The 24082-nt window shown below is 36.7% G+C and overlaps 1 protein-coding gene across 2 annotated transcripts in view; it reads left to right on the forward strand.

Moving 5' to 3' along the window:
• The window catches only part of KIFAP3 (kinesin associated protein 3), a 179792-nt gene that overhangs the window by 152766 nt on the left and 2944 nt on the right, over positions 1-24082 (forward strand). The window contains exon 20 of one of the 2 annotated variants that reach the window (XM_062192740.1): positions 22805-22873. The exons of the other annotated variant lie outside the window; for it this stretch is intronic. Coding sequence (XP_062048724.1) covers positions 22805-22850 — 46 coding nt within the window. The 3' untranslated portion in view covers positions 22851-22873. The remainder of the gene's footprint in view (positions 1-22804; positions 22874-24082) is intronic. 2 annotated transcript variants of the gene reach the window in all.

Consider the following 24082-nt stretch of genomic DNA (forward strand, 5'->3'; position numbering starts at 1 on the left):
GATAAAATGCAAATTACTATTACAAAGTCTCACTTTCATATGCATGTAATTGATTGATAAGCCCCTCTACATTTTCCAAAAATGTGAGAAAAATAGAGTATGTAATCTCTCATCTCCTTAAAGTTTAGATTCAGTAATTATTGAGCTTACTCTAACTCAAGAATATTTCCTAATTGAAGGTAGTTTATTCTACCATATCTGTGTTTTGGTTTAACAGTATGATTTAAGTATTTACGAACAATTGTTAAAATTTTCTTATATTAAAAGTATTAAGCTACAACTTTTTCTGTTTTCATTTGTTTTATTATCATTATTCATTATTATTATTTGAGAGGCAGATAGAGAGCGAGAGACAGACCCACCAACAAGGGAACTCCCCTCTGTGGATTCACTCCCCAAATGCAACTGACAAGGCTAGGCTGGGCTGGACCAAAGCTGAGAACCAGAAACTCAACCCAGGTTTCCCATGTGGGTGGCAGGGGACCCAGGTACCTAATCCATGAGCTGTTGGCTCCCATGGTTTGCATTAGCACAAAACTAGAATGGGGAGTTGGAACCAGAACTTTAACCTAGGCACTCTGATACGAGATGCAGGTGTCTTAACTGCATCTTAACCACTAGGTCAAACACTACTCCCTAGATATTTTTTTCGGAAAGTGTTTAAAAAATTGAAACCTAGGGCATATAGGTTTTAAATATTATATTAATTCCTGTATTCTCTATATTGCCCACAGTCCTTCCAGATGTGCTATTACAAATAACTCAGCCCCTGATATAAGCCTTATGGGCACTATAAACTGATTTGCACTTATTTTGAATAGGAATTGTACAGATTGTAGATGAATTATTAAAGTAAATTTATATTGCCAAATAAATCTAAGAGGGAAAAATATTAAGCTGTAGTAAATGAGAAAGGAATGTGCAAATGAAGACCTACCCACTTTAATAAGTTTAGTGCTTACCTTCTCATTTTCAGCCAAAAGAAAAGAGTTTTTTGTTGTTGTGTTTTTAAAGAGGGGGAGGGGACATCCATAAAACTGCTTATAGAAGTATCTAAGACAAAAACAAGGAAATATAATGTTCTACACTCAGCCGATCCAAACCACTTGAGCTGCTAGGACAGCTCATAAAACTGAGAGTAGTTTTTAACTGGGCTCTGTTTTACATTGCCAAAGTGAATTTTCCTTGCAGGAAGTAGCCAGAGGGTTTATTTAGTTTCCAGTCCATGGCTTTGATCTTTCTGTACTGTCACATCTCGGGTTACATAGCCCTTTTTCACTGCAGTAAATCTGCAACAGTTAATGAGAATAAAATTTCCTCCTCCTTACTGATCACATGCTGTTAAATGCCAAACCACAGCCAACTACATATTTGCAGAATTTCTGCTAGGATGTATGAAAACAGTACAATCAGTTTAATCTTGTTGTCTTCGTAATTCATTTTATTGGGCTTTCTTCCTTTTCAAGTGACCTACTTTATCATGTCAAGTGGTTGCAAGGCCAAACCTGGAAAAAGATTTAGAATGTTAATAAACTAAGAGGAGGTGTGCCTGGGGTGGGACTGGAGAGAGCTTGTGGACATGCATGAATACTGCCATTAAGATTCAAATTGGATCTGTTTAATGCTTTTAAAAGACCAAGCCTTTATCCTTAAATAAAATAGTTTGTTTCCCTGGTTATGTTGTGTGTTTAGTTTCAACATAAATCTGTATTTCCTGAGTTTATTTAATGAGTCAGAATACTATGATTTACTTTGGTAAAGAATGTTTATTTATTTTCATCTACTTGAAAGGCAGAGAGAGAGAATCTCCCATTAGCTGGTTCACTTCCTAAATGGCCACAAAAGCAAGGTCTGGGCCAGGCCAAAGCCAGGAGCCCAGGGCTCCATCAAGGTCTCCCACATGGGTGGCAGGGGCCCAAACACTCGAGCCATCATGTACTGCCTCCCAGAATGCATTAGCAGGAAGCTAGATAAGAAGCAAGAGGTGCTGGGACAGCAACTGGCATTCCAGCCTGGAATGTAGGCCTCCCAAGCTGCAGCCTAACCTGTGCAGCACAATGCCCCCTATTCTTCACATTTGATTACAGAGACTATATCATACTACTTAAAGGAATTTGAAGAATTTTGAAAATCTTGATCTCCACCTTGTAAGTGCAATCTTTGAAGTTAAAAATAACTTTTTTTTCTTTGGAAGTTAAAAACATAATTAACATCCACTGAACATATTATAAATGGGTCCTTACACATAGAAGAAATATTATAAATATCTATTGAACAAATCAATGGAATCTCAAAAAAATGTAAATAACTTGAATTTTATACCTTAATATATGCATGGCTCATAGTGAAGTATAATAAAATCCCATATATCATTACTTTTTGTTTATAATGAAGTCTCTCAGTTAAGACATGGTTTGATTCAGTATTAATATATGTTAATTTTATATTACTTACATATTTTCTCTTTTTTTAAGATTTATTTATTTATTTATTTGAAAGGCAGAGTTACAGAGAAGCAGAGTTGGGGGAGAGAGAGAAAGAGAGATCTTCCATCCACTGGTTCACTCCCCAGATGGCTGCAATGGCTGGAGTTGTGCCAATCTGAAGCCAGGAGCCAAGAGCTTCTTCCCAGTCTCCCATGTGGGTGCAGAGGCCCAAGGACTTAGGCCATCTTTTACTACTTTCCCAGGCCATAGCAGAGAGCTGGATCAGAAGTGGAGCAGCTGGGACTATGGGATGCTGGCTCTGCAGGCAGCGGCTTTACTCCCTATGCCACAGCACCGGCCCCCACGTTTTATAATTCTTCTGCCTTATTTTTTGGTTGGCACAGTTACTAAGTTACCACTTGGGATACCTCATCTCATATCCCCCATATTAAAGTCCTTGGGTTTCAGTCCCAGCAGCATTTCTTTTTTTTTTTTTTTTTTAAGATTTTATTTATTTATTTGAGAGATAAAGTTACAGATAATGAGAGGGAGAGACAGAAAGGTCTTCCGTCCACTGGTTCACTCCCCAGAGGGCTGCAATGGCTGTAGCTGCACGGATCTGAAACCAGGAGCCAGGTGCTTCTTCCAGGTCTCCCACACGGGTGCAGGGGCCCAAGGACTTGGGCCATCTTCTGCTGCATTCCCAGGACACAGCAGAGTGCTGGATGGGAAGAGGAGCAGCGGGGACTAGAACTGGCGCCCACATGGGATGCCAGTGCCGCAGGCCATGGCACCAGCCCCCAAGCAGCATTTCTGATCCAGCTTCCTGCTGATGCACACGCTGGGAGTCAGCAGGTTATGGATTAAGTACTTGGTCCCTGCCCCTACATGATAGACCTGAATTGAGTTCCAGGCTTCTGGCTTCAGCCCTATCCAGCCCTGGCCGTTTCAGGGATCTGAGGAATAAACCAACCAACAGATGAAAATTCTCTCATGATCTCTCTGTCTCTGTCTCTCTGTTCCCTCCTCCACCACTGGATAAAATTTAAAAATAAAATAAAATTTAAAAATAAAATGGCTGCCAACACACACACTGAAAAAAAAAGAAATTCATTCTCAGTAGGCCATTTTAGATGATGGTTATTGATGAATTTATTTTGTTAAATGTTTACATGGATCATCTGTATATTTGCAGATATGAAATATTATAAAATATATAAAATAAATCAGTTCCTAGTTTTTCACCATTGAAGTCACAATTACTATGATAGCCATCTGCGTTCACAGAATAAATCATTTCTACTCTGATGAAAAATCAAAATGTGGGACAAGTCAACAATAAAACCTATATACTTATTTATATAACTTCCATAAAAATAGTAACTAAAAGTATATTGAAGGGTTGGCACTGTGGGGTAGTAAGGTGAGCCTCCGCCTGCAGTGCTGGCATCCCATGTGGGTGCCAGTTCAAGTCCCAGCTGCTCCTCTCCTGATCCAGCTCTCTGCTTGTGGCCTGGGAAAGCAGTGGAGGATGGCCCAAGTGCTAGGGTCCCTGCACCTGGGTGGGAGACCCGGAAGAAGGTCCTGGCTCCTGGCCATTTGGGATGTAAGACCTCTCTCTCTGTCTCTCCCTCTGTGTAACTCTGATTCTCAAATAAATAAATAAAATCGTTTTTTAAAAAAGTATATTGAGAATTCAAAAGAATGCTTCTGAACTGAAGATAGTACTGTCAGATCTCCTGATAAGATAGAAGATCCACTTTTGGGAAAGTGCTAGTTGTCAGACCAGTAAGAAAGGAGGGCAAGACAGAGGAGTGCCCTGAAGTTTCTAAAGGAGGGAGAGGTGCAGCACTCACTACTTAGGCCTTTTCAGAAAGTATTAAAGGTAATGTAAAAATGTAGAGCTTTAAAATTCTAACCTATACTCCTAGAATTCTTGTTTTCAAATAAGCTTAACTGGGGTTAAGGCACCCCTTGTGAAACCCACATCTGTACTGGAGTGCCTGGTTCAAGTCCCAGCTCTACTCCTGATTCCAGCTTCCGGCTAATGTGTACCTTGGGAGACAACAGGTGATGGCTCCAGTAGGAGGGCCTCTGCCACTTACACCCATACTGAGTTCCTGGCTCTTAGTTTCTACCTGGCCTAGCCCTGACTGTTGTGTGTTTATGGGCAGTGAACCAGAGGATGAGCAATTTCTGTCTGTCTCTGTCTCTCTATCTTTCAAATAAATTTTTAAACAGATCACATAACAAGATTAGTTTTATTTTAAGATTTTTTATTTATTTATTTGAGAGGTAGAGCTACAGAGAGAGGGAGAGACATAGAGAAAGGTCTTCCAGTTGCTGCTTCACTCCCCAAATGGCCCCAATGGCCAGAGCCAGGCCAATCCAAAGCCAGGAGCCATCTTCTGGGCCTTTCACACAGGTGCAGGTGTCAAGCACTTAGGCCGTCTTCCACTGCTTTCCCAGACCATTAGCAGAGCTAGATCGAAAGAGGAACAGCTGAGACATAAACCAGTACTCATATGGGATGCTGATGCCGCAAGCAGAGGCTTAGCCTACTACATCACAGCAGTAGCCCCAAGAGTAGATATTTTATTTACAAATATATGAGAGTATATGAGACATAAAAATAAATAGGACATAAAATAGTGATAGAACTAAGGCCAAACATCAATTATACTGTTAAATGAAACTGGATACAATTCATCTTTCATACAGATTTTTGGAAGTAAATTCCAACACTATGCAGTATCTTTGAATATGAGAGGTATGGCTAAATGGAAAATCCAGAAAAATTTAAAATGAGACGATGATGAGTACAAGAGGTCTTTTCCATGAAGGAAATGTAAAATTGAACTGGTGTTGATGACACAGTTCTGATAGTTTACTAACAATCATTGAATTGTACACTTAAAGTGAGTGAATTTAGTCATATTTAAGTTATACCTCATGAAAGCTGTTGCAAAATAAATGGATAAAGGTGTCCAAGCAAATAAAAAAAAAAAAACACATAAGCTTATCTACAGCTACTTAAACTGTAACATCATAATTTGCATGGAGAGGAAAAAAAGATGAAGCTTAAAACAATTTTAACCGTATCTGGGCACCTGATCTGTGGTTTGATATATTTTTTTAAGATTTATTTACTTATTTGAAAGGCAGAGTTACAGAGTAGGGGTGGGAGGTGGGAAGAAAGAATATTTTCCATCTGCTTGTCCATGCCCCAAATGGCTGCAGTGGCCAGAGCTGGGCCAGTCCAAAGCCAGGAGCATCTTACTGGTCCCCAACGTGGGAGCAGGAGCCCAACTACTTGGGCCATATCCTGCTGCTTTCCCAGGTCCATTAGTAGGGACCTGGATGGGCAGTGGAGCAGCTGGGACTCGAATTGGCATCCATATGGGATGCCAGAACTGCAGACAGAGGCTTTGCCTGCTACACCACAGCACTGGTCCCATGATTTTTTTATGCAACTTAAATTTAAGTTATGTAAGTATAGATTTAGTCTTACATAAATACAGATTTAGCCCAAAATTTTGGACTTGAAAATCCTCACACAGTAAACAGTGCACACAGTAACCATTGATTTTTTTTTAAGTTTGGTGTTGTTCTTAAAACAAAAACAAAAAATCTTGTTGTCTTAAACAAGTGAAACTGCTTAAAAGAGTTTGTTTTTGGAATATGAACAGTCCAGTACATTTTTAAATGAAATTATTGGAAAGGAGTAGAAGCAATACAGGCTTGAATGCCATTTGGACTTAGTCTTTATTCAAATTACAATATTTAAAATATTATTCCCTAAATGGTTTTGAATCTCTCTACAATCTGAGATATGTTGATCAATAACGAGACTGAGTTATTAAGAAAACCAGAGCTCTTAGCCACGAGCCTGAGTTGTCCTCCCAGTCCATAAACTTCTCTTCTGATTACCCACGTTTCTTTCTTCCCTTTTGAAGGATGGGTCCATTTATCCAAGTCCATCAGTCTCTGTTCACTCTGGACTCCCAGCCCCCTTCCCTTCCTGCCTTCTCAAGGATTTCTTTCATGTCGTCACTCCTTACCTTCTACTGGACATTCCTGGCAGCATATATACATGATTGGGAATCTCCAGAGTTAAACTCTCTGTGGCTGCACCTTACATTCCAGCTACTGCCACTTTCCTCCACACAAAACTTCTCAGAGGACTGCCATTCACTTTCCATCTTCTCCAGTTCTGTCAAAATCGCCATTCGTCTTTATTTTGCCGAATCCAGTGGACCTTCTTCTCTTTAACTCTCAAATTTGTTCCACACAGTTGTTTAGGCCTAGCTTCTTCTTTCAGCTCTCAAAATACCGAATTTTGCTGATACTCCTCCTAAGCCCTTTTCCATTCTTTCCCAATAATCTTTATTGGCTCTTCTGTCACTTTGCCACCTTCAGATGCTAGTTACTTGAGGTCTTTAGCCCTGTTCTCTCTATATATCCTTTATGGGACCCCGGAGGGGGGGGGGGATGTGGAATCCTCTTTTGTAACTCTGTCACCTGTAGGATATCTTGCAGGTCCCATGACTCAAAGTACCGTATGTAAGCTTATACTTTTTAGCTGAAACTTCTCTGAGTACTAGACATGTCTTGCTGAATGTTTAAATTATCAAACTTAACTTTTTATTAACCACATTTAAATAGATTCCTCCCTAATCTTCCCACTTCAATAAACATCACTACCACCCACTTAGTAATTCAGACCATAACTTTGAATCTTCCTTGATTCCTCCCTTCTCCTCCTCATCATCCTCTCGTCAGTGTACAAACCATCTGCAAGTCTTGTTTTCATCTCTAGACCATGTCTCATGGCCATTTCTTTCCATTTCCACATCAGTACTCCCATTCAGACCACCACCGCCTGTCAGCTGAACCTGCTTTTGCTTCTTTGCTTCTGCACTTGCCTTCCTTCTGTACTCCATTTTTTTCTCCACAGCATCCTTCATGATAAGTCAGATCATGTAAATCAGATAAGGTCTCTTACATGTCTTTAATGACTTCTTGCAATCTTAGAATAAAATACAGATTCCTTAACCATGGTCGATAGCCTCATCTCCTACAAATGTTTTCTTTATTTACTTATTTATGTATTTATGTTCAATTATCTTCCTCCTTTGTCTCTAAAAGAGCAAGAACTTTACTATCCTAGTCAAAGCTGTATCCACAGTACCTGGCATACACTACTAGCTTCTCAATTGATATTTGTTTAACAAATAATTTATGAAGGCAGAGCCAGTATTCAGACACAGATATGTCTTACTCCATTGCATGTGATGTATTTTATTTTTAATGCAAACTGTCTTTCATGATTTCTTAATTTAGATTTATTTTCTACTATCTTTTAAAGATTTATTTATCTCTTTGAGAGGCAAAGTTACAGACAGAGAGAGAGGTCTTCCATCTGCTGGTTCACTCCCCAGATGGCCACAATGGCTGGAGCTGGGCTGACCCAAAGCCAGGAGCCAGGAGCTTCTTTTGGGTCTCCCACATGGTTGCAGGAGCCCAAGCACGTGGGCCATCTTCCACTGCCTTCCCAGGGAACAGGATGGGAAGTGGAGCAGCCAGCCATGACTCCAACTGGTGTGCACATGGGATGCCAGTGCCAAAGGTGGTGGGCTACCTCATTGCACCACAGCACCAGCTCCAGTCTTTACTATTTAAGTATCATCTTTTCAAATGAATAATGCATAGCATTAAGTACATAATCAAGACCTATATGTATTATATATTCTGCACATAGTATTATATAGTATTATGGTATTATATACTTATAAATTTCCCATGTGCCACATGGGAAATTTTTAATAACCTAGATAAGATTAAAAACTGCCTTTTGAATTATTATATATATATGTATATGCTTATCTTCAAAATTAAGATCCAGTTAAGACTCATAATACACTTGTATTATAATACTATGTATCTAAATAAGTATACTGAGAAACACTTGTCTGTACTGCACAGTCTGGTATGATAGAAAAATTTTTCTTTCTTTCCAAAGGAAATTCTTATAATGTCCCAATATTATAAATTGCAAGTATATAAAACTGCATTAAAGGTACATCCAATTTCATCTAGCTGAAAGAAAGCATCACAGGTTCACCACAACAAAGGAAGACAGATTATTATTACATTTAAAATTCTTATTAGTAATACCAATAGTCAGCTGGCCAGAATTGCAAAATAATGATTATCCTTCAGTGATAATATGTTTGGAACATAAACTTTTTGTACAGAAAAATGAGCAGAATGTATGTTTAGAAGTCACATAATTTCAGGTGTAGTCAATCTCATTGCTGACTTGCTGTAAATCTTTTTTCATGTTTTGTTTTTCTGGAGGCATAGCTCCATCCTTAAACATCAGGGAGAATTTTCTGTTTTTAAAACTGTTTTTACAGGATGGTGCTATAATTAGAATATTATTAATTTTTGCTGACAGGTAGTTAAGTTATATAGCAACAAATCCTACCCCATACTTAAAAATGAATGAAAGATTTTCTTGATCTTGTTCCCTTCCTGTTACCAGATTGTAACTTATGACCTGTTGATAAGTGATAGATCCGACTATACCATATATGCTTTTGGGGATTTTTTGTTGTTGCTGCTGCTCTTATTTCCAAAATACCCTTTTAAATTTTGCTTAAAGTCACTTATTTAATTTAAAATCAACTTTATAGAACATAAAGTAATCATATAATCATGATAAAGAGTTAATATTTAACTTATAATCAAGGTAAAGCGTTTAACAATTTCTTTTACACTTGAAATTTCATTTATTCATAACCTTTTTAGTTATCACTGGGTGAGATATAGAGATATAGAAAACAATAAGAAATACTCCCTTGCTCTTTTTTTTTTTTTTTTAACTTACTTGAGAGGGAGAGTTACAGACAGAGAGAGGAAGAGACAGAGAGAGAGAAAGAGATCTTCCAGCCACTGGTTCACTCCCCAAATGGCCACACTGGCCAGAGTTGAACTGAGATGAAGCCAGAAGCCAGGAGCTTCTTCGGGGTCTCCCACGTGAGTGCAGGGGCCCAAGCACTTGGGTCATCTTCTACTGCTTTCCCAAGCAATCCACAGGGAACTTGATAGGAAGTGGAGCAGTCAGGATTTGAACCAGTGCCCATATGGGATGATGGTGACACAGGCAGATGCTTAACCTTCTACACCATAGTGCCGGCCCCTCCCTTTCTCTTTGAGAATCTTATAATTCAGAGATAACAAAGAATTTTTTGAGATGATTTGCGGCATCCTACTTTTTACTCCAACTTTCTTTTTTTTATATATATTTAAAAATAATAGTATTATGAGGCTTAGAAAAGCAATTAATACTAAGAACATTGCCCAATGGTTTTTTACCTGTTTCTGCCCATTTTTGTGTTATTCCACATCTTGTATGTATATATCCATACTAGTGTGCTTGGATTCCAATTTTTTTTGCACCAGAGCAATCTTATTCACATATAAATGAGTATACACACACACACACAGAGACACACACATATTCCCAATACATCCTAAACATTCCTGAATTGTCTTTTAACTTTTAGAGGAAACAGAATTTTTCTATTTTTTTCTTTTTTTTTTCCACATCCCTAATAATGAACCCATCTACCTTTTTTGGAGAGCATGCCATCTGGAATGTTGTCATTCATAGTTTACTTCTGTCACAAAAACTATAGACCTTTAATATTTTCTTGTAGGAAAAAATATAATCAGATGAAGTAGGTGAATTTTCTTAGAAAAAAAGTAAATAAATACAAGTTTTTTGCATTTTAAGCTAAACCATTTGATATTTGACAAAGAAAAACTCTGAATTATAGACAGGCTGTTTAGTAAAACATTGTACTTTTTATTACTCTCAAAAGAGAAGAGATTTCATAAAGCAGTGTACTTTTCTGGTCTGATAATTCACTAGAGTTTAGTTTACTCTGTTATAACAATAAGCAGGCTGAAGGGATTAGTCCAGAGAACAGCCTGCTGTGACTTTGTAATAGAGATATTGCCTTTTCAGAAATACATCAGTGGCCTACAAAATGTAACTTGAATAATTGTGAGGTTTGGGGAGAGCCATCCTATCAGAATTTGATGTAAATACTTATTTTTTTAACCATACTTCCCCTCTGTATCCCCCCCTTTCTTTTTTTCTTCATTTAATCTTTGCAATAAGATACTTTCAGTTCACTCTACAATCACAGGATTAATGCACCACTAACCATAATGTTCAGCAAGTAAAAAGTAGAAAGACCAACTGTTCACAGGAATACAGACATTGTTTATTTTCTTTGCCTCCCAACTCATGAGTGAAAGATTCACTGAGTAGGAACTGACTTTTCATGATAGATACATACAAACACACCTACATATTCCCAGGGGAACAAGTGACAAAACATTCTAGTCTTCAAATTTTCTTTAACACTAACATAGTTATTAATAAATTCTTAAAACTGTTCATTGGAAGAGTTATAGATTGCAATGAATTTGTTTAAATGCATTGTTTTCTCATTTTTATAAATTATAAACTTCAATTTTTGGCCATTTGATAATAGATATTATTAATAGATTAATAATAATAGAGTTAAAAAGATTAATATAATCTTATATCTGTAGTGCCTCCATGAATGAGCTGGAACTCAGACCTACTTCAAAGGGACAAATGTGGCTTTCTGTGGTGGAATTTATTTCCAAATGCTACTTTGTTTTGTATTTGATTTTTCTAAACTTCATACTTCTATTTTTAAAGTTAATTATGGATATATATATATATAATGTATTGATATCTACATTGGCCTTTAAGTGAAAGTTACATATTTCTCTGGTTTCATTTCAGACTAGAGAATTACAATCAACAAATGCTTTCTTGTGCCCTTGATAAAAGATCTTGGTGTTTTTAATACAATTTCACAGAAACATAATCAATGATTTTGTGAATATCTCTCTTGTAGATATCAAGTCAGCACTCCATGTCATGTTATATAAAATATTTGTGTATATGTTTTGTTTTGTTTAGCTTTAGAAAAAAATGTATCTAAAGTTGATACATCCCACTTTTTCAGAAACTGTTTTCCTCCCACAACCAAAATACTTTCATATTGGCCTATCAGAAATTAAAAAGCAAAGTAGTCTTAGAAAGAACTCCAGATTTTTGTGGGCAATCTCAAGTGGCTGATTCAGAGCCCTTCCAAAGTGAAAGGACGACAAAAGGCTTCTGTGAACACAGTAAAGCAAGCACATTTTTAAACTACATCTTTCCAAAGTGATGCAGGAAACCCCATAAAACTGTATTTACATGGGTGTTCAGACTTCATGCTGAGATCTCTTTTGAGGTGATAAATAAATAAGAATTCCTAAGAGCTTTCTTAGAAAAGATTTTTAGGTTTCAAGGCCTTTACAAATATGGAGCTGATTAACTTATCTGATTCTCTGTATACAGTATGGAGAAAAATGGAACTATTTCTTATAGTTGCATCTTGCCTTTTTTACCTCAAAATCTGAGGTAAGGGGAGGTGCTCTTTGCTATCAGCAAGTGGGAATCGAAGTTTCGTCAAATTGAATCAATTTGTTCCTTGCCCTGTACTCTTGAAACAATGTGGATACACCTAGAAGCTGGTTTGGAATACTGCCCAAACCCAGATGATCCCAGAAATGCATGGTGTATTCCCTTCTCCCTGAGGAATTCTCATAATTGCCCGGATTTGCTTCTAAGTCCCAGATTGTCAGATTGGCACAACCCCAAGACAGCGAACACCACAGAGTGAAAATATCCTACCCTAAAAGTTTTCATGACCTGTACACTTTTCTAAGAAAACCTGAGCACAGGAATGTGTGCAGTGTGGGAAGTGGTGATTTGCGTGAGATACTAAAAACTTTACCTTTGGTTTACTTCTTTAAAAATAGGCTCACTGAATACAAAGTAAGATGAAAAAGAATATAAAGAGATGCTCCTAGTGTTTCATGCCTAAAGAAGTTGTATCATTTACATCAAGCATGACATAGAGTCTGAAAGGTTTTGATTGAAAAACCTTATTTGTATAAGCAGTCCAGTCTCACTATGGAAAAGCAAGGTATGATTGGCTGTGGCATAATTTTAGTGCAACAGCAATTAGAATGCCAGTGTGCAGGCATAAATCTCTATGAATTATGTAAGAGTCCTGTAAAGACAAACAGAAAGCATGCACAAGAAGCATGCCAAGTATGATAGAGTACCTCTTAGATGCCTACATTGCATGGCAGAAGCCAGAATTTCCTAAGCATTTTTAGGGAAGGCTACATGGTATTCATGTCATAACAATAACAAAACTAAATATATACTTAAAAGAGTGTATTATTCTTATAAGAGTCTTGAAAATACAACCTCAGGGTATAGTCATGTTAAAAGGGATAGCCATTGTTTACAGAAAAAGAAATCATGACAAATAAAGTTAGATGCAGACTGTGACAAATTCTATCAGTAGAGACAGAAATCTCATCCAGATATTCTACCTTTGAGGTCATTGTACCCCCACTAACTTTAATAAAGTTCATGAGTTGTTGGTTGATAAGTTTGTTCTTGAGTTTTGCTGAATTTAATAAGTTTAATTGCCAGTCCTTAAATTAAGGAGGGAAATGTCGAAAACAAGTGTATTATTTCCTAATACTACTTGGAAAATCATTTTAATTTAAAATTGACAGGGTACAATTCAGAAAAACAGTTGTCAGAATCCTATACTTTACATTCCAGCCTACACTGAATTTGCTTGGTATCAACCCAAGTGTCCGCCCAGAGTGCTTAGTCTATTATTGGAAGATAAAGCAGCAATATATTGTTTCATCAATAGAAGACTTGTAATACAACAATCTATAAGTAGCTTTACCTAAGCAAAAAAATGAATTTATCTTTTTTAAGATAGCCATAATGTAATATTTAAATGTATTCTTCAGGACCACGAAAGCTTATGAGATAGATGCAGATTTACCTTAGTGCCTGTTTTAGTGCATTTAGCAATGCCAGTATGCTTTATAGTATTCTGAGATCCTAAATGTTTTAGAGGTCACTGAGTAACTGAAATACTTGTCTGACTTGTATTTATTACTGAAATTACTGAACTATTGGTTAAAAAATTTCAAATAACACTTCCCAGTATGTATATTTTCAATTCTAAAGTTATCTAGAATCATATTTTCAAACTTTCATGCTTAGCTATTATAAAGCATGCATTTTTAAAGTATAAATATAATTTCTGGGGTGATCATTTGGCTCAGCAGTTAAGTCATTGCTTGGGACACTGGTATCCCATATTAGAGTGTCTGGTTCAAGTCCTGGCTCCTCCACTTCCAATCCAGTTTCTTTTTAATGCCTCCCTTCAGAGGCAGCAAATTGATGGCTCAAATACTTGGGTCTCTGCCACCCATGTGGGAAACCTGGCTTGAGTTTCTGGCTCCTGGTTGTTGCAGGCATTTGGCGAGTGGACCAGTGGATGGAAGATCCCTGTCATTTCTCTCTCTTGCTTTCTTCACTCACTGTCATGCAATCTCTCTACCCCCTTTCAAATGAAATGAAAATAAAATTAAGCGTATATATATTTCTATTAAGCATATTTATGCCCTGAATTTTAGAAAAATACACTTAGACACAAAAAAATTTTATGTATTAACTATTTGATTTTTATGAACAAAGCATAGTTTGTCTGTTATGTAACCCAAAAAATGTTGAAACAACTAGTCAGGAATAAATTTGAAGCTTAAACCATCCTTTGGTAAAATTTTCATCAAAAAAATTTTTTAGGGACATACGTTTGTCTACCTCTCGTGTAAGGTAGTGAGAGAAAGTGAAAAGTTTCCAAACTACAACAGAATATTCCCCAAATATTTAAGGGCATTGGAGACGTGATCTTTTTAAAGGAATCTAACATTACAATCTGTGTTTAAGAGAGAAGGGCATTATTTCAATGGAGGTAGCATGCATATGGGTTGATCATGCTGTCTCTGACTTTGTTCATTAGTCAGATTTCAGTCTGTTCCATGGAGATGGAGAGTTGATAGAGCCCATTTTGTATAGTAAGTACTCAGGACAGTGTTGGATTCCATTCCATTTCTTAAACTTGTTATTTCGGTGGTGTATTATAACTTCAAGATTCTGGTTGGTGCTTAAATTACAGTAACTAAAGGTCATTATTCATATTTTAACCTGTTAGTCCAGCTCAAGAATTTTTAGTACTAGCATTAACTTTTGAATTATGTTTGAGGTCTTAGACTTTACAGCATGTTTAGTTTCTTTTCATTTCTTATTAGTATTTTTCAGTACTTAATAGTCTCCTGCCCCCACCTCCAACAAGAACTCGCCTCTCTGTTCAACATCAGAAACATTTTCCTTTTTGGCATGTGCTTTCGAGTTCCCCAAGCAGTATAAGCAAATTGGAAAGTTCAGCTGTCATTCTTGGAAGGTCATAGATCACACTAGCAGCCTGAGTAATCCAAGAGGTTTTAAGTATCATAGCATTTAGTTTAAAGTGAAATTTGCTCTGACAGGGCTGGCAGACCAATAGGAAAAAGAAATATTTGTGCTTGGAGAAGTGCATATGTAGAGACCAAGAGTATAACTGATGGCTGGAAGTGATTTCAGTCTAAAAAAACAAATCATTAAGAGAGTGCATAGGGGTAAAATACACAGTTCATATTTTAAAGAGTCTCAAAATGAACCAGCAACTAAGGTTAGCATTACATAGTAATTAGTTGTGGTGTTCAGGCTTTAACTCACTCAGTACCAGACAGTATGGTTAAACTATCACTGAGAAAATATTGCTACTTAAGATATGCTCTGCTTTAAGCCTACAGCAGTAATTTTTGTACCTTCAAAAACCAAGGTATTATGACAGATTATATAAATGTTGAACCAGTAACAGACAAACAATTATTTAAAAGAGGTGCTAATGACTCAGTTTATTGACCCAGGGGTTATTTAAGCCACTCAGTAAGTTCCCTGAACATTTGGTGGTGTGAAATGAAGCATTGCTTGATACTACAGAACTGCCAGTTTTAAAATGTTCTTATACTTAATTGAAGAAATATAAGTTAAAGATGACTAGATGGTATGCCTTCATTAAGCATTGCCATAAAAAGCCTGATATCATTATAGGTTTGAGTAAATATTCACTTCAGCTTGATAATCACATCTGACAAGTTCTATTAGACGCCTACGAGAGTATTATTTTGTTGCTAATAGCTACAAATAAGGAGAAATAAAAATTGTAATTGCTTCAGTTATTTCTTTCAAATAATTGTATCTTCAAGAAAGCTAGTTTTAAATCACAAGAATGCATATTTATAATTTTTTCTTGGATGTACAGAGTAAAGAAATAAGAGTAAAATGGCAAGAACTTCCAGCACTGTGGTACATAAGTTAACTTGGAAGAACCCCTTTCTATATAGGTATGTGGAGGTGGTGGGCAAAATGAAAGACCTCATAAGGAAGATAGGGAACACTCCATATGCCAAAGAAAAGAAAAAGAGCCACTAACAGGAGTATTGTAGTTGATATAGAACAGGAAAATGGAACTGAATTCCCTATGTAAAGCCTGTAACTTAAAGGCTTCCTTTTTTTCCCTTAAAAGTTGAAAAGAGGACTAGGTGATTTTAATTCTCAGCCCAGAAAATTTGTCTTTGGCCCCAAGGCCCAAGGTGGTAGAGGGTGGTCACCTGTGAGAGAAACCACACGCTTGTACCGTGCAGATGAATACGTTCAGAATTCATACTGAGCAGCTAATTCAGGGAATCCACACCAGGAAACTGCCATTGTGATTATCCCCGTGCAGTGAGATGATCTCCCCAGAATTTTGAAGTGTGTTTTAGTCAAGGTCAGAACCTCTCTGTAGAAATACTTCCACAGCTCAGTGCCAACTGAAATGAGGGGGGGGGGGGGATACTGAAATTGTATTCATAACTAAAAATTACAAAAGAAAGGGCCATCTTGTAGGAGAATCAGACACAAGAAAAGTGTTAAGACACCCAAGAAATAGAATTAATGAAAGAATGTTTTTTATTTGTTTGCTTGTTTTGTTTTGCTTTCATACTATTTGTTGAACTCTCTCCTTAGTATAGGATTAGTCTTATGAGCGTAAAGTTAACTGAAAATAGATCTTTGTAAAAAAATAAGGATGGGAATGGGAGTGGGAGGAGAGAAAAGGACAGGAGTATAAGCGAGAAGGAGGTAGAATGGGAAGAATCACTATGTTCCTAAATTTGTATATATGAAATCCAGGAGGATTGACTCTAAAGTGGAATAAATAAGTTAAATAAATTTTAATAGAAAACTTAATGTGATGATGACATAGTATGAGAAAAGTATCAGCTGTAACATCTCATAAAAATATCATTAAGTAGACTCTGCAGATGGGTTAAACAGATTAAGGTGGTTAAGAAGAGCAGTACAAATTGAATCAGATTAGAGTCAGTGGAATGTAATTTCTTCAACATTTGGAATAAATCAGAGGCTATTTTACATATGCCTCATCATTAATACAAATTAGTTTTTATCTGAAGCATCTCAATACAGTACATTGAAAGGCTCTGTTCCCAAGCTTATATTTGATGGGTATCCTTTAAAAATATTTTTTCAATAACCTTCAGATAAGTACTTTAAATAATATGTGTATTTTGCCCTTAATTTTTGGAAAAATACTTAGTTTGATTTTAATAAAAATGTGATTTTAAGATGCTTCAGCCATTTAGATTACCACAATAAAAGAAATTTGGGCATTTTTGAGATTAAGAATAAAGAAAACTAAAATGGAAAATGACAGCTCAATTTGATATGTATTAGTGAAACACACTAAAAGAATACTTAACTGTGTTCTTCGATTTCATTTTCTCAAAAATACAAAGGTTCAAGTCCAAATCAATAAGTAATTCCTTTGAGCAATGTAAAATACATGTATACTTAAGATGTATAAATTTACAGAAACAAGATGCCATTGTTGATCAGTTCAATGAAACTTTTAGAAGCTACGCTATAATTATAGTACTTTAATATGCATCTTTAATATAGTTCTCAATGTCCAAGACAATCAGCATCTTTTAACCTATTCCCCACAATAACAAAATATTTTTGTATATAGCTGATGGTCATTTATATTTAGTTCTAATCAAATTATTTCACTTATAGAAAAAGAGAACATTGGTTATCTGAAAAAGCCATGGAAACCACATTCTATCAATGTAAGCCTTGCGTGGTACTCAGTGGTAAGACAAGGTCGCCATCTAGTGGCTGTCCTATAAATGACAAGCATTCTGATTTCAATTTAATAATGCATCATTTTACAAGGGTTTGGTATTACTTTATAGGCACTTGATCTACACTTCTTTTCTTACTATAAGAATTTCATTAAGATAGTGTTTTCTGCTTCCACATTAGTCCAGCTGTTCCTATTAAACATAGAGGCAAGCGTCTCCTACAATCTGATTTCATCTACGTGGTATACCACAGTCCCCTAGTTAATTGATGGACGTATTTCATTATTAAAAGGATAAAAATTGTTTCAATCCTACTGTTACCTTAAAAGCTTCCAATGAATTTTTAAATTCTTCCCCTTAATTCTGAGCTTAACCAGTCTAGAAGAATTAAAGACCCATTTCAAAAGAGAAAAGATAATCTCTTTGTTGTGAAATGTAGCATTCTATTGTTATTTCTTCCATGTCCTTCTGTAGGCTCTCATTGCATAACATTCGGGCAGCTGTAATAGTCTCTTAAATGTTTTCCATGCTTTTGCCTCTCAATGCCCTTCCTGCCACAGTTCTCTCTCTAAACCACAGAATCAGCTCATTCTCTTAAAAACTGCTGACAGCGCTCCAGAAGCATATAGTTGTTAGCATGGCATAGGAAGAGTTTCAGTGCTTAACCTTTGCCTCTTCTTCTAATGCCATCTCCTGCCATTTGCTACATCACGACCCTAAGACTTTATCCTTGAAAACCATTTGCTATTCTTAACCCCCTTCTCTGTCTTACTCAGGTTGCTTCACTGTCAAGAATTCGCTCCTTGTTAGGATTCTTAGCTTTGTACATTCAAACACTGTTTGAATGCCCACTCTCTGTCAGATTCAATGTCAGGTATATAGCAATGAATAAGACAGTCCTTACCCTTCATGGTGGTTATGTTACAAAGAGGAAGATAATAAAATAGAATTCCAGGAAGTAACAGAAACATTAAAATCAAAGTATCTTCTATGAAGACTTTATCTGCCAAGATTGTTTTGTAGAAATTGGTGCAGATAGTGGGGTACTTCACCCTCATATTGTTATCAGAATATTCATTCCATATTCTCTGCCTCCAAAGCTTATATTCAGGGGCCATGTCTTTTTTATAGAAAACTTTTATTTAATAAATATAAATTTCAAAAGTACAACTTTTGGATTATAGCAGTTCTTCCCCTCATAACCACCCTCCCACCCACAAACCATCCCATCTCCTACTCCCTCTCCCATCCCATTCTTCATTAACATTCATTTTTAATTATCTTTATATACAGAAGGTCAACTCTATACTAAGTAAAGATTTCAATAATTTGCACCCACACAAACACACAAAGTATAAAGTACTGTTTGAAGACTAGTTTTACCGTTAATTCTCATAGTACAACACATTAAGGACAGAGGTCCTACATGGGAAGCAAGTGCACAGTGACTCCTGTTGATTTAACAGCTGACACTCTTATTTATGACATCAGTGATCACCTGAGGCTCTTGTCATGAGATGCTAAAACTATGGAAGCCTCTTGTGTTCACAAATTCCGACATTATCTAGACAAGGCCATAATCAAAGTGGAAGCTCTCTCCTCGTTTCAGAGAAAAGTGCCTCCTTCTTTGATAGAGGCCATGTCTTACTATCGTTGCCTTACACCACAATGTCTTTTTGTTATATTGACCCTAAAAACTATACTTACTTAAAACTTTTTAGTAGTGTAGGAATTCAGTAAATGTGTGTACTATATGGATGAGTGGATGGATAGGTAGATTGATGAATGTACAACAAATAACTTTTACATAAACTGAAATTTTTCATGAAAAGTCATACTTAAGCTGAAGTTACTTTGATTATCATTTATAATCTACTTAGAAAAATAAATGCACTGATTTTTTCTTCTGTGTTCAGTATATTGGAGAAATTGATGAAAAGAGAGAAATGTTCCAGAAATTTATTAACAAATCATTTCATGCTGCTCTCTGATATCTTGGGAAGTTTCCTCCCATGAGAGCTAGCTCATGTTAAGTCCTTTCACTTGATAATGCTAAGAATCTGGCCTTTGGTATTTATGAGTCACAAAGAAGGGGTAGTTAATAACTATTCCATATTTATAAATAAAGTAGTCATAGAGGATTTTGTCTTAAGAATTAAATCTCAAAAGATAGATACAAACTAAAGATGAAATTTAACATGATACTTGCAAGTAAAATTTGTGTACCTGTATATTCACACAGTGTTAGTTGATTTTGTGATGATGATGACTTAACATTTTATTTAAGATCAATATAGTTTTAGCCTACATTAATAGAGAGAAACATAATATCTCATTACGTTCTGCTGGCTTCTGACTACATTGTAAGTATCATGTTAATTTCAGATTCTTCATTTTAAGGTAAACACTAGAAAATCAAAGTAATTTTAGAGAGCAGATGGTAAATATTTTTGATCATATCATAAGAATTGTGTGAGCAACAGTTATAAAACAGTCATATCAACGAAAAATTAGAAGAACTGATAAATGAATTCAGTAAAATCATGGTATACAAAATCAACATGCAAAGTCAGTAGTGGAGGTGACATTCTTGTGCAGCAGGTTCAGGTTAAGCCTCGCCGTCCTCCCATTTCAGAGTGCTGGTTCAAGTCCCGGCTACTCTGCTTCCAATCCAGCTCCCTGATAATACACCTGGAAAAGCACTGGAAGAAGGCACAAGTACTTGGGTTCCTGCCACCGATGTGGGAGACCAAGATGGAGTTCCTGGCTCCTGGCTTCAGGCTGGCCCAGCCTTGGCTGTTTGGGAAGTGAGCAGTAGATGGAAGATCTCTTCCTCTTTGTCCATTCCTCTGTCTCTCTGTAACTCTTTCAAATAAATAAATAAGTAAACCTAAGGAAAAATCAGTAGCATTTATATATACCAGCAATGCACTTATAGAGAAAGAAATTATACAGACATTCCCATTCACAATAGCTTTAAAAAATAAAATACCTTGGAATAAATTTAACTGAGGAAGTGAAAAATTCTATAATGAAAAGTGTAAACCATTGATGAAATAAGGAAGACGCAAAAATTGAAAGACCACTCATTTTTAGGGATTAGAAGAATTAATATTATTCAATATCTATATTACACAAATTAGTTTTTGTATTGAATGCAGTCTTCATCAGATACCAGTGACATTCATCACAGAATCACAGAATTCATTCTTAAAATTCATAGGGAATGGCCGGCGCCACGGCTCACTAGGCTCCAGCACACCGGGTTCTAGTCCGGGTCGGGGCACCGACCCTGTCCCTGTTGCCCCTCATCCAGGCCAGCTCTCTGCTGTGGCCACGGAGTGCAGTGGAGGACGGCCCAAGTACTTGGGCCCTGCACCCCATGGGAGACCAGGAGAAGCACCTGGCTCCTGCCATCGGATCAGCGCGGTGCGCCGGCCGCAGCGCGCCTACCGCGGCGGCCATTGGAGGGTGAACCAATGGCAAAAGGAAGACCTTTCTCTCTGTCTCTCTCTTACTGTCCACTCTGCCTGTCAAAAAATAAATAAATAAATAAAAAAGAAAATATTAAAATTCATAGGGAAGTACAAAAGGCCCCAAAAAGAAAAAGAAGTCTTGAACAAAAAAATAAGTAAATAAAAACAAAGCTGGAGGCATTATAATGCCTAATTTCAAGACATACTGCAAAGCTATTGAAAACAGCATGGTCCTGGCATTTAAGACATCACATAGACTAATGGAACAGATAGAAACTCCGGAAGTGAGTCATGCACCTGCAGCCAACTGATTCTCGACAAAGTTGTAAAGCCACTGGAGAAAGTGCTGTATTTTCAATACACAGGGCTGGGAAAACTCGAAATCCATATGCAGATGGTCTCCCATCCAAGTACTAACCAGGCCCAACCCTGCTCAACTTCTGAGATCAGGGTGGTATGGCCGTAGACCTTATGCAGATGGTTAAACTAAGAAATATGCCACATCCCACCTTCCTCAAAAATCAGCTAAAAATGGATCAAAGATCTAAATATAAGACCTGAAAAAAAAAACCCATGGGGAATGACACTTCAAGACATAGAGAGAAAGCTAACAGTAGGCCTGCCATGTGACCCAGCTGGGTATATGGTCAAATGAAATGAAGAGAGCCTATCAAAGAGATCTCTGCACTCCCATGTTCATTACAACACTATTCACAACAGCCAAGATAAGGAATCAAAATACGGGTCCACTGATGGATGAATGAATAAAGAAAATGCAGTGTATATGCACAATGGGAGATGATTCAGTCATAAAAAAAGGAAGAAATCAAGGCTGGTATTGTGGCATAGCTCGTAAAAAGAAAGAAATCCTGACATTTGTGACATTTGCAGCAAAATGGATGGAACTGGAGATCATTATATTAAGTGAAATGAACCAGACACAGAAAGACAAATACCGAATGTTCTCTCGTCTGTGTAGACATTTAATAAAGTGTCAATGTGAACTTACTAGGGAGAGGTTGGATAATAGGTGCCAAGTCACAGTTAGATAGAAGTAGTAAGTTCTGATGTTCTGCAGCTCAGTTGTATAAGTATAGTTCACAATAGCATACTGTGTAAAGAACTGGAAGGGAGTAACTGGTATGCTGCAAACTTAAAAGATAAGAGAATTGGGGTGCTGATTGATCTGCATTCATGTGTTGAAATATGACACAGTGCCCCATAAAAATGTGCAAGTGTTACATGGCATTTAAAATAAAAAAAAAAAGAATTAGTCTTTTTGTATGTTTCTGCGAGGTAATTCTAAGACTAACTGTATTGAATATCAGATCAAGATAATAAAGAGCCTTCGAGAGTTTGACATATCTATAAATGGAATGAAATGCCTTGACAAAGCAGTGAGCACTCCTTTTCTGGAGATTCAGATGAGAGCCAGATAGACGTGTTGAGGATGTTATGAGCAGAAATATATACATAATTATTTCTAAAAGTATTTCCAAGATTCTTTGAGCCTATAAAAAATGTGTCTTTAATTTATCTTTTTTTGTAGCATCCACTAATAAATTCATTATTTGCTCTTCATTCATATTGCTGACTTAGGAATTTAAGTGAAGAAAAATGTGTTGGTTTTATTTAATCTTAATAAAATAATGATGATACTTTTCACTTATGCAGCACTTTTCATCCAAGGATTTCAAAGTGCTTTACAAACATGCACTAATTAAGCCTCCCAAGCAGCCAGAGGTAGGTGATTTTCTTCCCTTCCTACAGGAATGTCAGCTCTGGCACAGCAATGGAATGAGAGCCTGAGGGCCCGAGGTGCCTTTCTGGCTGCCATTGCCTTGGAATGTGCTGCATGTGAAGCGTCACTTGCCATTTTCAGATTCCTCCTGTCGCCCTCTCTGAGTCATCTCAAGTGCAGAAGTTTAGTGAATGCTCCTTAAAAATGTATTTGGAGTCTTGTAGATATAAAGTTCATTCTGCTTGCTGAATGCTTAATTGGATTTTTAAACGAAGCCGTTTAAAAACAAATTGTGAGTGTGGTTTTATGTTTGTCATCGAATTCTGAGAGTAATTTTTCACTTTTAGAGAATTCCTCCTTTCCCTTCCTACGTTTTCCAGAATCATTATTCTGCATTATTGAGCATAAAGCTCAATAGTAGATTGATTTGTTGGCCTTACCATTCCTAGTTATCTTTCATAACAAACAATAATCCTTTTCTTTGGACTAGAATTATGTATTTTCAGAAAAAGATATCATATTTTGGTAATTGAAAGATCCAAAATATGTTATCGATACATTAGGAATAAAAGTTAATGGACACTAAGCAACTGGTCCTGTAAAGAAAAAAGAAATGTGGCATATGCTAATATAGAGATAAATGCGTAACTTTTTATGTAGGTTGGGAGTGTATGTGCATACGAAGACACACACAAGGCCGCCCACTTGGATTAAATTCCATAGGAATAGCCAACCTCACAATCTCCTTATCTGAAGCAAAGCGGCCACACAGAGCGAGAGCAGATACAGCATAGCGCAGCTTGGTTTTCTCTTGGTTCAGAGTCCAGAGTCCGTACCAATGCCTGTGATACCTTTTAAGGTCTTTCTGGATCAGAAAAGCACAATCACAATTTTTGTTGCTCTTTAATGTTCCTGATTCCTCTCCCCTTCCACAAAAAAAAAAAAAAATATATATATATATATATATATATATATATATATATATATATACAGTGAATCTGTGCACTTCTGTTTAAAGGAAAACTTAGGATCAGGCTCTCTGAATTTTGAACAATACTTAGCATTAGCAAGACTACTTCATAAAGTATCCACATTTTCCAGAGGACTGTCTGTCTCTAGGGTTTGTTATCAGGGAAAGCCCAATTTTCCCACTATTTTAGAAAGAATCAAGGAAGAGCTACGAAAGAATCCAACTACTGTTTCAGCATGAA

This window comes from Lepus europaeus, chromosome 5 (assembly GCF_033115175.1).
Source record: "Lepus europaeus isolate LE1 chromosome 5, mLepTim1.pri, whole genome shotgun sequence".
Classification (NCBI taxonomy): domain Eukaryota; kingdom Metazoa; phylum Chordata; class Mammalia; order Lagomorpha; family Leporidae; genus Lepus; species Lepus europaeus.